This window comes from Leopardus geoffroyi, chromosome D2 (assembly GCF_018350155.1).
Source record: "Leopardus geoffroyi isolate Oge1 chromosome D2, O.geoffroyi_Oge1_pat1.0, whole genome shotgun sequence".
Taxonomy (NCBI): Eukaryota; Metazoa; Chordata; class Mammalia; order Carnivora; family Felidae; genus Leopardus; species Leopardus geoffroyi.
In genome coordinates this window covers 50,037,504-50,055,474 of record NC_059334.1, presented here as the reverse complement: position 1 = coordinate 50,055,474, position 17,971 = coordinate 50,037,504, and the positions used below count along the sequence as shown (strand labels likewise).

Below are 17,971 nucleotides of genomic sequence, written 5' to 3'. Positions count from 1 at the left end.
CAGAACTAAAACCAGCTTCAGTGCAGACCCTTTCCAATCATAGTGCCTTTGGTCTCTCAAATACAAACACGGTTTTTAGTCTTTCAACTTTAACAATGCCAGTAAAAACATTCTTTTATTCTAATACTGCCAAATAACTACGTAATTTTCCTTATCAGACACTTATTATAACTTATATAAAGAGATAGATTGTTAAAAAAACAAAATTCAAACGAGTAAATTTTAACGATCTTATTTATTGGCTTTATTCAGTGATTCATGAATCTGGCAACATCCCATCTAGCAGAAAGAAAGGAGGTCTGAGGTGAAATAAGAGACTTTTATAGGCAAAAGGGAGAGGAAACAAAGAAGTTATACTAGCAAAAAGTGGATTGGCTGTGCCAAGGTCACTTTCCTTTGAGAGAAGGCAGGGGTTATCAGGCAGATTACCCCTCTACTGCTGATCAGGTAGTTCCTGATTGACTGGTTTAAGATTCCATTTCAGAGTCAAACTGTAATTAAATTAAGTCTAAGTTTGGTGATGTGGCTTAGCAGAAGTATCTCCATATGGGGCCTGTTGTCTTGTTTTAACAAGATAAACAGATTTGATGGAGAGACATTTCTTGGAATGAAAGGCACTGGCTCTAGATAAGAAACCCTTTTTGTAAATTATGCTCTAATCTAAAATCTGGGTATGTTTGACTTCATTGGCTCAGTTTAGCCAGAAAAAAAGTGGCAAAGGAAAATTTATGACTGTGGCATAGAAATGGTTTAAACCTATGTTTCTATCACTGACCAATTCTGACCTACCAGTCTAAGAAAGCTGTCTCTCCTCCCCATCACTCTGTATCTCAGCCACTTTGTGTCTTCACTACACCTGTCAATCAGTACTTGAAATACTGTACCATCTATTTCTTTTTCCAGCTCACTGCCCTCACTGTGATCCCAGCCACTCAAGGCCAGAGCTTTGCATTGCCTGGTTCAGAATCCCCAGTTCCTGGAAAAGTGCCAAAACTGTAGTGCGATTCAAAATACATGTGGAATTATTAAATAGATATCAAGTAATTATATTAGAGTGAAAATACTTTGAAAGTTGCAAAATCAAATTATTACTTATATTCTTTTCTTTCTTTTTTTTTTTGGTAAACTCTACCCCCAAGGTGGGGCTTGAACTCATGACCCCCAAGGTCAAGAGTCTCACACTCTACCAACTGATCCAGCCAGGAACCCCTATAACTTATTTTTAAAAGCATGGCATACATAGTACTTGTATAGTGATACCAACTTTTTGACAATTGGCACCCTAGTGAAAATAAAAAGTACACTCACTGATTCAAAATATCTAGGGGTGCCAGGCTAGTTTAGCCTGTAGAGTATGTGACTCTTGATCTTGGGGTTGTGAGTTTGAGCCCCACATTGTGTATAGAAATTACTTAAAAAAAATTTTTTTAGGGGCACCTGGGTGACTCAGTTGGCTAAGCGACCAACTCTTGATTTCGACTCAGGTCATCTCACGGTTTTGTGAGTTCAAGCCCCACATCGGGCTCTGCACCCTGACCATGTGCCTGGGATGCTCTCTCTCCCTCTCTCTGTGCCCCTCCCCTGCTCTCACTCTCTCTTTCTAAAAATAAATTAATTTTAAAAGATAAAAATAAATTTAAAAACAAATTTAAAAAAATATTTAGACATTATCTGCATAAAAATCACATACATCAAAGAGAAATATATTTTTAAAAATAATGTGTACAAGCTCTGTGAACATACCAAAAAAAACATTGAACTGTACACTTTATTTTAATTTTTTTTAATGTTTATTTATTTTGAGAGAGAAAGAGACAGAGCATGAGCAGGGGAGAGGCAGAGAGAGAAGGAGACACAGAATCTGAAGCAGGCTCCAGGCTCTGCACTGACAGCAGAGAGCCCGATGAAGGGCTGGAACTCATGAACCATGAGATCATGACCTGAGCCAAAGTCATATGCCTAACCAACTGAGTCACTCAGGCACCCCTTTAATTTGTATTTTAGAGAGAGAGAGAAAACACAAGCAGGGGAGAAAGGCAGAGGGGGAAAGAGAGAGAATCTTAAGCAGGCACCCCTAAACTGTACACTTTAAATGGGGTAATTGTATGGTAGGTGAATCATTTCTCAACAGAACTGTTATAAAATCATATTAAAACACTACTGGCACAGAGCCTGCTTGGGCTTCTCTCTTTCCCTCTCTCCCTCTGCCCCTCCCCTGGCTCATGTACACACACTCTCTCTCTAAATAAATAAATAAATTTCTAATAAAATAAAATCATATTAGAAATAAATCATGTGCACAGTTTACTGTGGAGAGTGGTGGTTAAAAGCCAGCTCTGGGGCCAAGTAGCCACTTCCAGCTGTGTGGCCCAGAGCTTCACTTAACCATTCACTTCACCTCCTCATCCTGAAATCGGGTGATGAATCCTCTCTAGATAGGCTGTTGTGAGGATGACATGAGTTAACACGTGGAAAGTCCTGGAAAACAGCCTGCCAAGTAGCAAGCACTCGCTTAGGCTGCTCTTATAAACGAAGCTGCTGTCGGCCAGGGTGAGAGGTGCCTGTGCCCTTTCCTTACGTGCTTAGCGGTAGCCTGTGCGACACGTGGATAAGGGGGTGACCTGAGATACAGAACTCTGAAATAGGTTGTGAGTGTGTGTGTGTGTGTGTGTGTGTGTGTGACAACAGGAAGGTTTATGTTCCAAGTTGTTAACTATCGAGTACCCCTGGGAAATGAAGAGGACAGCTGCGAAGTCTGGTTGATTAGAGACATAAGCAGCAGTTGGACAAGGATGCTAAGGGGCCTGTGGACCTGTGGGTGGGAGGAAAGCATTACTGAGCTCTAACAGAAGCCCAGTGAAAGGTCAACGAGAAGTGACGTCGCCTGGCCTCAGTTCGGTGAACCGTTTCCGCTTCTCTCCTTTTGCACAGGTCTTCAGGCTTGTAATTTGCCCTCAGTTTGAAGCGCTCCCCAAGTCCAAGGTCCCCTGGCAGCTTTCTGGCCTCACTTCACGCAGCCCGCCTCCTCCTGCCTGTTCAACAGGCAGCCCTGCTCTTATCTTACCTTACCTGCTCTGGGCTCACCAGCTGTCCTGTCCCTTCACCTCAGCTATCCCTCAGCCTCTAGGGTCCCAGTTACTGAAGACCACGACTTCCGGAAGACTGTGACCATTATGGGAGCGCGAACGTATGAATGGGTGGACAAAGACACTGCGCGACTTGACCGGAGAGCCGACCTTTACTGGGCTACGAAGAGCACCTGAGTGACTGCGCATGCGTAATAGGGAGGCTCCTTGACAGCACGCAGTTGAACCGGAGCAGCCAATCCTCGCGAAGAGGGACAGAACCGCTTCCGCTACAAGAAAGCCCCGCCCACACTGCCTGGGCCCTAGCCTCGCAGGCGGCTTCACCCGCGGCCGGGCCGCAACAGCCCTCCTTTAATGCTGATTGGCTGGAAGCCACCGCGGTCCTATTCTGATTGGCTATTTCTCAGTCCTTTGCGTGAAGTGGGAGGGTGGTAATGAATAGCCTCTAGGAAGGAGCTTCCTAGACGCGGAGGAGCCATTTCTGGAGGCCAGACTGGCCCTAAGACAGCCAAGCGTTCACTACACACTCTTCAGGGGAGTGGCTGCCACACACACCCACATATCCCCCTTCGTGAGATTCCCGCCCCTGCACCGTTTCCTTATCCCCTCTCCCAGAAGGCACTTAGAATCGCAGCAGAGGGCCCTTCCTGATGCCTCCCCAACTCACAAGTCAGCCAAGGCCTGACTCCTGAAAAGTGAGCCCTCAGACCGCCGCTACCCTTCAGATGGCCGCCCTTGCACCCTTACACCCGCTAACCTTCTCTCACAGAGGCTGTGTTTCTAGCTCCACCCCCTCAACCCCCATCGTTAAAGGCCTCAGACCAGCACTCTGAACACACATAGGGGAACTTGCTGAAAACGCAGAGGGGGGTAAGGAGGGTGGGGGGCTCCCGAGGGAGACAGAGCACAGGAAGTGGGTCCGGGTGGGAATTTAGTGTGTATTTCTCAAAGGGAGGAAACATCGGAGACAACTGGAGTAACCTCTCCCCTCATGAATGGGGTCTTTTCCCTACTCTACCAGACCCCATCGAAATAGACAATCAGCCTGTTGATGTCTGTGACATTCATTCCATCTTGGGAGGCAGGAAAAAACACATTGTGCTCCCGCCATGTGCCGGGCAAGATACCAGCCACTTCCTTTTTATTTTACCTCTGGTCAATCTTAGATAATCCCTGTTTTATTACCTTTTCTCAGTGCAGTGAATGGTTTTGAGGATGCATCTCTGTTTTTCACAGAGCAATAGTTAGTGCTTGCAGAAGGGGAAAAGCAGTTTGGGACTGTAAGGAGCTGTGGCAGTGATTGACATGAGCAGAGGCGGGACCCTGGGCGTCAGTGCTGATTCTCAGGCAGCCACTCTTGGCAACAGACTTCCCTCCTTTGTAATCCTTTGCAACGCTGACTTCAGAAGGGGAAGAAAGTGTTCAGAGCTGGATCACAGTTTTCTCTCTCTCTCAACTTTAATACCTCCAGGCTGTCATCTGCACCCACCCAACTAAGTGTGGCTCCCCATCACCCACTCCTCTCAGCCTTTCATCACCCAAGGTATGATTTTCCTGGAAGCCTCAGTTGCCTCTTACCCAGCTCTCCCATTTGGTAGATAAGAAATCAGACCCGGGGTGCCTGGGTGGCTCAGTCAGTTGAACATCTGACTTCGGCTCAGGTCATGAACTCTCAGTTTGTGAGCTTGAGCCCCGTGATGGCCTAGAGCCTGCTTTAGATTGTGTGTCTCCCTCTCTGTTCCTCCGCCACCCCCACCCCACTTGCACTCTCTCTCTCTCTCAAAAATAAATACAGGTTAAAAAATTTTTGTTTTAATTTAAAAAAAGAAAGAGAAAGAAATCAGACCCAAATGGATGGCTCCAGAGATTCTGATGAGGAATGCATGTCCAAGAATCAGGGCAAGTGGCCAGCCCGCCTTGAAAGTAATTTCCTGAAAACAGCCTTCACTGCCAGTCCAGCCTCTCAGTTGAGAGGGCAACTGTTCATCCTAAACACTCCTAATGAATGAAAAGACAGTTTAGTAAACACTTCTTACCATGCAAAACTTCTAAAGGTTTCAACACCCAGTTTCATGACCATCCATAAGTGCTGGTTTTAAGTCTTAGAAGATAAATTCGGGGCGCCTGGGTGGCGCAGTCGGTTGAGCGTCCGACTTCAGCCAGGTCACGATCTCACGGTCCGTGAGTTCGAGCCCCGCGTCAGGCTCTGGGCTGATGGCTCAGAGCCTGGAGCCTGTTTCTGATTCTGTGTCTCCCTCTCTCTCTGCCCCTCCCCCATTCATGCTCTGTCTCTCTCCCAAAAATAAATAAACGTTGAAAAAAAAAAAAATTAAAAAAAAAAAAAAAAAGATAAATTCACTAACCTGGGAACTGACTTTGTACCACTTCCAGCATAGAAGGCATTGCTGCCTGCCACTGAGTCAATGGCCAATCTTTGAGGTCCCTCAGAGGAGACAGATGTACTTACCACTCAGCCATGGTGCACCTTACACCTACAGTCAGTTTTGGCAAAAGGAAAAGATGAGGTGGTGACTTACCATTGTGCTTGCAGAAGTCACACGGGCAGCTGGGCTCCCTCTCCCTGGTTCTGCCCCAGGCTCAACCTACCCCTCCTTTACCTTGGACTAGTGTCAATACCACCTGGTTCAGGTGAAGTTTTCTTTCTACCTGTTAAAGATGATAAAATCGGGCGCCTGGGTGGCTCAGTCGGTTAAGCGGCCGACTTCGGCTTAGGTCATGATCTCGCGGTCCGTGAGTTCGAGCCCCGCGTCAGGCTCTGTGCTGACAGCTCAGAGCCTGGAGCCTATTTCGGATTCTGTGTCTCCCTCTCTCTGACCCTCCCCTATTCATGCTCTGTCTCTCTCTGTCTCAAAAATAAATAAACGTTAAAAAAAAAAAATTTTTAAAAATTAAAAAAAAAAAAGATGATAAAATCTCTGAGTCACCCGGGTGGCTCATTTGGTTAAGTGTCCAGCTCCTGGTTCGGCTCAGGTCATGATCTCACGGTTTATGGGTTCCAGCGCCACATTAGGCTCTACATTAACAGCGTGGAGCCTCCTTGGGATTCTCTCTCCCCCTCTCTCTGCCCCTCCTTGGCTCGCTCTCTCTCACTCGCTCTCTCTCAAAATAAATAAATAAGCTTAAAAAAAAAAGACGATAATATCTCATGGTGATGGATGAGAGTGCAGGATCCCTGAAGAGGGCAGAAGGTGCAGGGTAGGGCAAAAGTGCTAGGGCCTTTGAAGTGGACCTGAGGTCCTTTTCATACTTCCTGGAGACCTCCCAAAGCAAAAAGGGCACTCGGGACTTCCAAGTGTCCCCTTTTTACAAATGCCTGCTTCATTTCTGCTTATTCCTCCCTGGAGCCTGACGGGGCAGAAGAACTCAACCGAAGGGTTTGATGGGTTGGGCTGAGAGCTCCACTCTGCTACCAAGGCACAGTGTGACCTTGAACAAGACCTTTCTCTTCTCTGGAATGTGGTTTCTTCACGGGGGTGTCTGTACTGATGACCCCCTTCCTCTTATGCTGCAGATGTCTCAGTGTGTATATCAGAGCCATTCACGGCTATAGTTACAGTGAACTGAGCAGCACAATCAGATGTCATCATCACCGCAAACATTCAGAGTAGGCGCGGTCATGGTTCCTACTTTATGGATGAATAAATAGGCAGGAAGAGGGGAAATTAGCTGTTCCAGTGCACATAGCAACTAACTAACAGAGCCTAGATTTGACTCCAAAGTATGTGTAATTAGTGGTTCTTCTGAATCTTGAGGTTAACAAACTTTCCCCATGCCAGACCTAGGAGGCATTCACTCCACAAATACACATTGAGGGCAGGACCTACACCCCAAACCTTGAAGAGAAGTCCTGTCATTAACTCCACTTTAGAAGAAAGGAAACTGAGACTCAGGATGATGAAGGAGCTACCTCAGCTCACCCATTGAGCAAATGGCAGGCTGGGCATCAACTCTAGCTCTTCCTGGCCCCAGAGCCCCTGGACTTGAACTCTGTAGAAACTGAAACTTGAAGACAGGGAGCACCATGGAAGGTTTTCATGAGGAGGTGTAATGTTCACACAGGAATATCCTCCCTCTTCCTCCCCGCCCTGCCTTTCAAGGCTTTGTTTTCCCCCTTGACCCCCAGCACTGGGAGCTTCTGGTGGCTTCTTGTCCTCGTTGATTCAACAATTCAATCAAAATCTATTTATTGGTGTCTATGACTGGCCATGGGGATTAAGGGAGGCAACAGTCCTGCCTTCAGCTGATCACCATCCAGTGGTAAAAGCAGCAAACACAGAGGAATTGGGGAGGAGGGAGAGCAGAATAGGGCCAAGGGCACAGGCCAAAAGCATGTGGTGGGGTGAGGGGCAAAAGAGGAGTTTGGCCAGCACCACATGAGGCAGATATGGGGGCGCACAGAGGGAAGCAGCCCATTCTTCAGCCTGAGCTGACAGTCTTCCTCCTGGTACCATCCCTCCTCCCATACTCCATGGAGTAGGCAGGAAACCACCCTAGGCCAGGATGGTTTCTAATCCCAGCCATCAGTTTCCCTGGAATAAATGGGTGTCAGGGCCTGGTCAGAGGGTGGGCGATCCTGAAGGGTGCCACCAGCCCCAGCCCTCCCACTCAATAAACATCCAGTCCAGGGAAGAGCAATGGGACCATTGAGCAAATGGAGCCTCAGGCCAGTCCCTGACTCCTAGTTGATCTGATTACACCCCACACAGAAGTCCTGGAACCTCCACTGCTGACACAAGAACCCAGAAACATCCTGTGTCCCAGCCCCCTCTGGACCCCTCTTTTAGGATCTAGGTGAGCTAAAGAAGCTGCAAGTCCACCTTCTGCTCAAGAGAAAGGTCTGAGACCCGGCCCATCCCTCTCCCACCACCACCTTAGCCTCTGATGGCCCTGGGGCCCCTAGGAGTTCAGCTCTGCATGGGGTGTGGCAGGACAAGCTGTCTCCAGAGCAGGAGGAGTGGGGGGGGGGGGGGGGTGGGTGGAGAAGGAGCCACAGCAATCTCAAGGAATCTGACTAGTTCCCTCCTGCCTGATGGCATTGTTGCCCTGGGCGGAGTTGCTGGGTTTAAAGAGCCGGAACCCACCTGGATTCAACACAGCCCCAGCAGCCTCTCCAAACCTGCCTTTTGCACCTGGCTCGCAGGTAAGCAAGTGTCTGCTAGGATTTCAGGGCTGCTAAGCAGAAGGGTGGGGGAAGAAGGGTGAGGGTGGAGGAGGTACCTGTCTGAGGAAGGGGTGGCAGGTGCCTGGGTATCATCAGTAATAGGATGCATGTTTGAGGGTTTTGAGGATTGGAGGCTACTTGCTCTATGACCACCATCATATGGACCGTGTAACCCACGGTCTGGAGGACCCAGACCCACGGGCCCGTGGAGGACCCGTGTAACCCACGGGCTGGAGGAAACAGAAGCCAGCCTTTGGCTAAGGAGTATGTAAAGTGGAGTTGCAACCCTCATTATTGAGGGTGGTGAGGGAGGGACGAGTCCAAAGGAGGGCTGGCTGCAGAGACTGTTAAAAGCCGACAGACTCCCACGTCCAGAAGCTGCACATTAATAGTCCTCCCATCCAGGACAAAAGGACCTATGTATGTATGCATGTATTTATGTATCAAATTGGCTTTATTAAGCGATTCACGAATCAGGAAAACATTCCACCTAGCAAGTAAAGGGCTATGTATTTGTTTATCGTAACACACATTTCATTCCATACTATGTGCTAGGCATTATTCTTAGGCTTCACATATAGTAACTCATTTAATTCAATCATAACCTTTTGCAGTTACTATTAATTATCCTCGTTTTACAGGACACTGAAGCACAGAGTGGTTAAGTAACCCACTGAGTCACACAGTTGATCGGTGGTTTTGAGGGGATTAGAGTTCCAGCCCTTTGGGCTCAGCAGATCACAACGAGGGCTTCAGTTTGCAACAGCTGACAATCCCTATGCTTGCCTGCAGCTAACAACATGCAGAAAGCTGGAAGGGGTCTTATCTTAAGGAAACAGCCACCCTCTGAACTAGTAAATAGAGACATGGATAGTTCTCACCCCAAGGAGAAAGAAAAAAGGAGTAATGATCCTTCCTTCTGTCAGTTTCCTGTCAATAGCAGTCTGTACTCAGAGTGGAATTTGGGGCCGCCTTGGAACAAGATCCCTGGCTGGGGCTGAGGTGGGTGGCTCTCACCTGCCTCCACCACCACCTTTCGCCTGCTCAGCTGCTCCCTCCTCTGCTGCTCAGCCCAGGGTGGCCCTTTGCAGAGACTATCTTGGAATTCATCCTGATAGTGCCTGAGGCCCAGACCTTTGGGAAAAATAGCTCAGGGTGCCTTCGCCTTTTGAGTGGGGGTTAGGAAGGCAGGCACCAAAACCTGAGTTAGCACAGCAGCTCTGCTCCTCTGACCGAAGAGTCAGGCATCTGATTAAAGACTTTAACGAAGACTTTAACAAACCACTTACTCCATGCAAGCACTGTTCTAAATACTTAACTAGTAGTAGCTGAATATATGTCACTCCACTAGTCATTACTACTAGAAATTGGTAACTTTCCCCAAACCACCTCATAAGCCAAGTGCACCCTTGGGATTTGTGCCCTGGTTCTTTGCCTCAGGGACTGTGAGCCTCCGGCAGGTCAGGGCTATCTGACCCCAGCCTGTCCCCCTCCCCTGCAGCCCTGCCCTGAAGCTGTATCATGAAGAGAGTGACCCCGGCCCTTCTCCTCACATTGGCAGGTGAGTCCCCCCTGCCCCCAGAAGTGAACCTGCTGCCACTCACCCTCCCACCAAGGCAGTGAAAGCGAGGGCAGCATCTCCCAAAGGGGGTGGGGGGGGCTGATGTCGAACAAATGTGTTTTCATTTAAACCATCAATTTAAAGAGCGGCACTAAGGAAATAATAATACAGTTAGGAAGTGGATATTGCAAAATTGTCCTACATGACTGAACTTTGGAAAACGATAACCATCTGTTGGCATAAAGAGAGAAGCATTTCCTGGGGCGCCTGGTAGCTCAGTCAGTTAAGTGTCCTACTTCGGCTCAGGTCATGATCTCACAGTTCATAGGTTTGAGCCCTGCATTGGGCTTTGCAATGACGATGCTGAGCCTGCTTGAGATTCTCCCTCTCCCTGTGTCCCTCCCCCACTCACACTCTCTCTCTCAAAATAAACAAATTTTAAAAAGAGAGAGAGAGAAGCTTTCCCTATTCCCTAACAGGGCATTGGCCAGAGTCTGTGTAGGAGGCTTCTCAGAAGAGGGTAAAAAGATACCAACACACCATCCCATTTCATATGCAAGAAAGGCTACCAGGAAGCAAGAGAAATAGCAGGAAGGGCGAGTTGGGGAGGGGGTGCATGGCTATGGGGTGAGAGATCAAATCCCAGGGTTGTATGGGGCTGGGAAAGGTGTGAAGAAGGAAGGGAACTGGTGACTCCAGGGTCCAGGGTCCCCCCTACCCATGAGGCTGGTTGTCATCTTTGCCCTTCTGGGCTGAGGTCCTGACTGCTGATTCATTTTGAGACCAGTGTCACGAATTAATACAGATCCCTCTGCTTTTTCCCACCCAGGCCTGCCTGCCTTGGAAGCCAATGATCTGGTCGGTGAGTGAGGCCCCAAACTGCCCTGCTCCTGCTGCCCCACATTTTCCCTCTAAGACTCCACATGCTGCCTCCTGGTTCTGGTCCTCATTCTTTCTTCTTCTTCTTTTTTTTTTTTTTCTTTTCTTTTTCCCCTTTCCCACAGATAAAGACAGTCCCTTCTATTATGGTAAGAGCTGATATCCCTCACTCCCACCCCCCACCCCTACCCTACCTTTGCCTATCCTGGCTGGACCTTTTTGCTAAAGCTTAGTGAGGGCTGATGAGGGAAGAGCAGCAAGATGGGGCTGGGACTGGGGACTGCAGAGTCAGCATGGTCTATGAAAAGAGCGAAAGGCCAACATGCAACATGATCTTTGGGAGAACTTCATTCCAGCAAGGAGGGAAGGTGCCCACAGGATATTTAGGAAGATTTGTGGGGGAGGGGCTGGAGGCTCTTGGGTCCCCAGGTATCTCACCTGATCCTCCCTTTACTCTCACTTGCCGCCTTCCCCAGCACCCGGCTCTTTACCCTACAACCCCCCCCCCTACCCCCAGGCGGGTTTCCTCTTCCTTGGCCTGGCACTGTGTCCTCTAGTATCCCTACACACTCATCTCCCCCCTAGCTTCAGCTCAAGTGCCACCTTTCAGAAAAGCCTTCCTCCTTTTTCTGTGCCCTTCTGCTTATGTTTTTCCCCTAGTGCTGTTGCCACCAGATATTATATGGTGTATCTATTTACTGACTTGTCTTTCTTGTTGCCTGGAATGCAAGTGCATTTGTACAAGCAGGTGATGATAAATATCTTTTGAATGAGTGAGTGGAGTGGAGCCAGGCTGGTGCCAGCTCACCCTCTGCTCCCCCAGACTGGGAAAGCCTGCAGCTGGGTGGGATGATTGTTGGAGGGCTCCTGTGCATCGCTGGAATCTTGATAGCCCTGAGTGAGTGGTGGGCTGGCAGGCAGGGCATGGGGCGGGAGGCGGGAGGGGCTTGGGGGGGGGGGGGTATGGCCCAGGCTCCCCAGGTTCTTTGCATTGACCATCTTGTCCTCTCCCAGGTGGAAAATGCAAATGCAAGTACAATAAGAAGCACAGGTGAGATAGGGCCCCTGTTGTATGCACCTGGAGCTGAGCACACCTATTTTGGGGTAAAGTTCTGCAATTCAGAGGAAGAGGAGAGCCTCTTGGCTGCCCCCTGGGCTTGCAGTGGGATTTGTTATTCACAGATAATCAGCCCCAAAGCTCCCCAAATAGGGAGAGAGCTATAACCCTTGGTATTGTTTTGTTTTTTAAAGTTTATTTTATTTATGTTGAGAGAGAGACAGAGACAGAGGGCACTTGCGCACATGCTCAAAGCGGGGGAGGGGCAAAGAGAGAGGATTGAAAACAGGTTTGGAGCTGTGAGCACAAAGCCCCACAAAGCCCTGGGGAGGGGGCACCAGGAGTCTTGATGCGGGATAAGGACAGAAGTTTGGGGTGGGGAGATACTAATTTCATGTGTCCCTTTCTCAGCCCCTTACCTGAGAGAGCCACTCCACTCATCACTCCAGGTGAGACGGGCTTCTTTGGCTTCTTTGAGAGGCTTCCAGGCACTCAGGGAGGGTGGGCATACTATTTGAGTTGTTCAATGTTATGCCATGTGTAAGGCAGGACTGTCCTGAGCCAGCCCAGCCTTGGGGTCTCCGAAGGCTGAGGGGGTTGTCTTGTAGAGACCAGGTCTATGAGGACTTCACCCCATTCTCTCCTCAGGCTCTGCCAGTACCCGCTGAGCACAGGACCAGCTTTGTGGCACTTTCCGTACCAGCTCCCATGCTGTTCCCTCCCCCCTTGGGGCCCTTACACGATGGCCTTTCTCTCCAAAGCTGGGCCCTTCAGCTCCTGTCTGATCAGGACACCGTCTAAAGCTTATTTCTAAATTAAACTGTCTCACTCCTCCCTCCAGTGGTCTTGTGACTTTCTGTGGGTCTGGTTGGGAATAGGCAGGCTGGGCAAAGACTCTCACATCTTGCTCAGGAATGTTCGGGCCCTTCAGTGGCTGGTGGGTAGGGGGTCCAGTGGATTGCTAAGGTTTCTTATGGCCGCATGTCTGTCCTAAGGCCCACTCCCCACATGCCCTCCACTTTGAAAACCTCCTGATAATTGATCCCTTGTCTCATCCATGCACTGTGCAAGATACCTCAGTGTTCTATCAAAAGATCTTACGATTCCCACACCTTGCCTAGAGACCCTAGAAGTCCCAATGAGCCAGGTACCCATGACATCCTCTAACCTAGAATGACCCCAGGGGCTCGCCCTCCACTAAGGTGCCACCTCACTCAGTGAATACTGTCTATCATTCACACCACTCAGGAAATGAAGCTTTTGTTGATTCACCCCAGTAAAACCCAATATAACCCTCAGACCAACCCACAGACCCTCTGCCCACCCTAGGCACTATCCTATAGGACCCTACTATGAGCCACATCCCAAGGAGCCCTGCATAGTGCACAAATCTAGGTCCCCCAGTATGTCCAAGTCCACTCCTGGAACACCTCACTTGAAAGGTCCCTACATGTGCAGAGTGGGGCTGGGGAAATGTCTCTCCCACCTCAGTAGCCATCTGTCCTGCTGCCTCATCCTTCGTGCCAACCTCCATAGCCCAGGATGGAAGGAGTCAGGTGCACTCAGTCCAGCCCTCCCTGCATACATAGGCCCTGGGGTGGAGGCAGGCCCAGCAGCAGAGATCTGCCCTGTCCCGGCCAAACAGTGGTGCACAGTCTGGATCTGGGGTGATGGGACAGCCATGTGGGTGCATCTTGGTGTTGCTTCAAGCCAGCTCTAATGGTGCACTGCTCCAAACCCTCCCTCCACTTCTTAAGGGTGGTGTGGGTCCTGTGGAAAGTATGTGTCCTAGAATTCAGGCCCCTGACTTGTAGACTTGGGTTAGGAGGCTATAGCAGGGGAGTCTGAAAGCTGAGGACCCTATCTTCTGGTTGGCAGCCCATCCCAGACCCTGAGGTCTAAAAATGAGATTCATAGTTCTGCTTAGGGCCCTTGAAACAGGATATATAAGGAGGTAGAGGTAAGGGAGAGTTCCAAGGCTTGCCCAGAGCTGCAGCAAGAACTTCAAGAACCTGAGTGAGACCCAAGACACCTGGTTGAAAGTGCAGCCACTGTCTGAGTGACCAAGGGCAGCAGGGAGCCCTGGAGGCTGACGGCTGTGCCAAGCTCATCACCGCCAGGACCCATCCTTATAAGGCCCTTAATGTCCCGGGATTCTGAGCCTATGCATGCTGTGAAGGAGATACAAGTGTGTTTCAGCGGCTGGAATGCGTGGGCACCAATGGGTGATGTGTTCGGGTTAAGAGGTGACATTTGAGCTGAATCCTCAAAGGTGAATGATTAGAGGCGTGAGCCACACAAACATCTCTCCTGGTGGAGAGATCAGCGTGTGCAATCGACCTTTTGCAAAGACCAGAGGCAAGTCAGTATGACTGGAACCTGTGCGATGAGATCAAAGAGGAAGGAGGTAGGTGCGGCCACTACAGGCAGAAACACCGTCCCCTCCTGAGTGCGGGACGTGGGAACAGGAGGAAGGCGGAGAGCACAGGGCACGCAGCCCAACACAGGGCAACAGCCGCAAGCACCACAGAGTCAGAGCCTCAGAAGGTGGCTTCCAAACTCGCTCTGCAGCCCTGGGGAGTGGGGTGCAGGTCCCTGTCCTTGGACATGTAGGATGCTGGTGTGCATGGATTGCATTTGAGAAGCTAAAAATGAGCTCCACCAGGAAAGCAAAGTCTGTGGCTGTTGGTGGGGCTAGAGTGGCAGACATGGAAGCCACGTGGTCAAAATGCCACCTTCTGAGTGAGGGAAAACTGCTTTCTTTTTGTTTTTAAGTTTATTTAAGTAATCTCTACACCAGGGTGCCTGGGTGGCTCAGTCTGTTAAGCCTGTGATTCTTTATTTCAGCTCAGGTCATGATCTCACAGTTCCTGGGTTGGAGACCCACATAGGGCTCTGCACTGACAGTGAGCAGCTGGCTTGGGATTCTCTCTCTACCTCTCTCTCTCTTTGCCCCTCCCCCCCAAAAGTAAATAAATAAAAAATAATCTCTACACCCAATGTGGGGCTCGAACTCATGACTGGAAATCAAGAGTTGCCTGCTTCTCTGGCTGAGCCAATCAGGTACCGCCCCCACCCCCCTTCCAACTGCTTTCTTCCTGAAACAGTTAGGTCTCTACCATCACGAGCCTAAGAAGCTCTGCTGTTGGAAATCTTACTAGTAAGAAGGAAACCCCACCCTTGCCTGGGGGACTTAAATCACTTTTTTTGGGGGGGGGAGAGTTTATTTACTATTTTTTTAGTATTCTCTACACCCGACGTGGAGCTTGAACTCACCACTGGGGGATCAAGAATAGCATGCTCTACTGACTGACCAGCCAGGTGCCATGGGACCTAAGTCACTTTGACTGGATATTCAGGGATTCCAACCTGGGCGCCCGCTCCAGTAAAGGGTTTCTGGACACGATGACATTCCACATCCATCATAACATTTTAGTTTCCTGGCTCCACTTGGCAGCGGACCCCAGTCCCAGTCCTGCTTTGCTCTCAACCTGCCAAACACAGCTTTACTGCAATTTCAGCTGAACAAGTTGCACAGTTCCCTCAAGTCCTATAAGCAAGCACTCTGGGGTGAGGGACTCCACAACCCCTACACCTCCAATATGTGGGACTCCTTCAGTGCCCAGCATAGTGAGCCTGACTTTGTCCAATTACAGGTGGGTACCTGGTGGTTTAGGCTGCTTCTGCCTGACCAAGGCTGGGGCAAGGGGCAAGGGGGCAAGGCTCATGGAGGACGTCGGGGGGTCTGGCTTAATTATGGGTAGAAGTCAGGGAGTGTGATAGGGATGGTAATGGGGAATAAGTTAGCCTGTGTGTTAGACAGCTGGGCCCTGGAGTTGGGCTGTGGATTCCCATGAAAAACAAGTCCAGTCCCCACCTCCTCACCTCACCCCCACCCCCAGTCGGGAGAGGGAAAGGTAGCCATAGAATGAGAGGGGTCTCTGCTCAGGGTTCCTATGTGAAATCTCTCCCGGTGCCTCAGAGACCCCTTCCCCGGCCCAGTTCTCCTTGGAGGGGTGTGACTTTAGTCCCAATTCCCTTCCTTTTGCCCTCTTCTCCCAGAGGAGGAGCTGCCCAGAGAACCAGAGATAGCAAAAGATAATTTCTATGTAATTGAATACTTAGTATGTGAAGGGCATTGTTAACAAACATTTCACACCTTAACTCAATTTGTATCATTCCATCTGTGCAGAGGAGGAAACCAAGGCTCTCAGAGGTTCTCACAGGCCATCTTGCTCCTGAGCTATTTCTGAAGGACTGGGCTACCCTGCCTTTCTGGTATTTATCACTATCTGGGAGAAAAGCCAGTGACTGTGCCTGCTTCGGGACTATATATATCTCTCCCCATTGTATGTATATATGTATGTATATGTACTTTTAATGTTAAGTGCTATGCCCAATGTGGTGACTACTTGACTACTTGACAAGAGTTACATGTTCTGGTCTTCTAGCTGGCTCAGTCAGAAAAGCAGGAGGGTCTTGATCTTGGGGTTATGAATTTGAAGCTGGGTATAGAGATTACTTAATTAAAAAAAAGAAATTGCATGCTCTACTGAGTGAGCCAGCCAGGTACCCCCTCCCCATTTTTAAATTTAAATAATCTTATTCTTTTTCTAATTGCAAACATCTTTTATGCTTGTAACAGAAAACTTGAACATTACAGAGATAATGAGTAAATCAATTTTTAACCCAGCACCCAGAAATAATCAAGGTAAAAGTTTGATAATTCTATTAACTCTGTTATATATAAATACTATTCTCTCTCTCTGTCTCCCTCTCATACACATACACACACACACACACACACACACACACATATCTCATTACTTTGTATTGCTGCGTAGTAGTCTGAGGGAGAGCTTTTCAAGTAAGGGCCTATTAATGAGAAAAAGTTGTTTTATTCTAAGACTAGTAACTTAAACACTGTAATATTTGTTTCCCAGAATGTACAGCAGCATCTAACTCTCAATTTTTTAATTTTTAAGCAATCTCTACATCCAATGTGGGGCTCAAACTTACAACCCTGAGATCAAGAGTGCTCTACTGACTGAGAGCACTCACTCTACTGAGTAGTTCATACTCTGACTGAGCCGGCCAGGCACCACTTACCCTCAATTTTTGTGTAAAATGCTGTAAAACCCAGGAGAAGAAGTAAGGACCAACAGCTAACATGAGGGAGTGACTGACTGACTAAGTTCTATGCCCGGCTCTGTAGAGGGATTTATCACTCAAGTCTCAACCCAGCCAGAGGAATATTCTAACGGGAAGATTAGAGCAATTCTGCTCAAAATGTACCAGGGATACCCTATTTACCTTACAGAAAAATCCCCTTTTTTTTGTTTAAAAGTTTTTAAATGTTTTTATTTTTGAGAGAGCGTGAGCGAGTGCACAAGCAGGGGAGGAGCAGACAGAGAGGGAGGCAGAGGACCCAAAGTGGGCTCTGTGCTGACAGCAGTTAATCCAATGCAGGGCTCGAACTCAGGAACCGTGAGATCATGACCTGGACCAAAGTCAGATGCTTAACCAACTGAGCCACCCAGGCACCCCAGAAAAGCCCCCTTAACATGGCCCATAGGCCCTACTTTTGACCCCAGTCCCTACCAACATTCCATCCTCACCCACTGTCCTTTCCTACACTCGCCCTGCTTCCTAGGTATTGTATTGTCTGAACACCTGTTGTCCGCAACCTCAGCCTTAAGGCACTGCACTCCTCCCTCTGCTGGCCATTTTCCCAATTGCCCAGCATCCCTGCATCACCACCAATGAACTCCCCCCTCCTTTAGGCCCTTTTTGGAGGCCTCCTGGCCACCCTACAACTGCACCACCACCATTTGTCCTCATTACTGATTGCTGCTGCTTCTTTGTACTCAGCCCTAATTCATATACTATTTATGTTTATTGATTTATTTGTTATGGTCTCCCACCCCTACCAGAGTGTAAATTCAAATTGGTGCCTACAGAATTTTCTGAGTTTGGGTCACAGATTTGGCTCTTCTCAAGTTATCATTTTATGGTTTCCACTGAGTACATATTGGCCATTTTGAGCTTTTTGTGTTCTCAGGGTAATTTTTAAAAGTCTGGCTGCATGCCTGCCACCAATCCCCTCTTAAATGATAATAGCACATGGGTCTTGTAATTATCCTATGCCTCCAATATATGTACACAATATCTAAACCCTATCAAAAATATCCAGGCATAAAAAAACA

At 48.7% G+C, this 17,971-nt stretch overlaps 1 protein-coding gene and 1 long non-coding RNA gene across 2 annotated transcripts; one reads left to right on the top strand and one right to left on the bottom strand.

Moving 5' to 3' along the window:
• Nucleotides 1–7,873: 7,873 nt before the first annotated feature.
• Nucleotides 7,874–12,600, top strand: FXYD4 (FXYD domain containing ion transport regulator 4). The gene is made up of 8 exons (XM_045438137.1): nucleotides 7,874–8,247; nucleotides 9,770–9,829; nucleotides 10,659–10,691; nucleotides 10,834–10,857; nucleotides 11,532–11,606; nucleotides 11,723–11,759; nucleotides 12,177–12,214; nucleotides 12,414–12,600. The coding sequence occupies exons 2-8, from the start codon at nucleotides 9,790–9,792 to the stop codon at nucleotides 12,431–12,433; spliced, it is 267 nt and encodes an 88-aa protein (XP_045294093.1). The 5' UTR covers nucleotides 7,874–8,247; nucleotides 9,770–9,789; the 3' UTR covers nucleotides 12,434–12,600.
• Nucleotides 8,312–10,184, bottom strand: LOC123576785. The gene is made up of 2 exons (XR_006701579.1): nucleotides 8,496–10,184; nucleotides 8,312–8,448 (listed from the first exon to the last, which is right to left on the bottom strand). It is a non-coding gene; the product is annotated as an uncharacterized LOC123576785 (long non-coding RNA).
• Nucleotides 12,601–17,971: the final 5,371 nt, after the last annotated feature.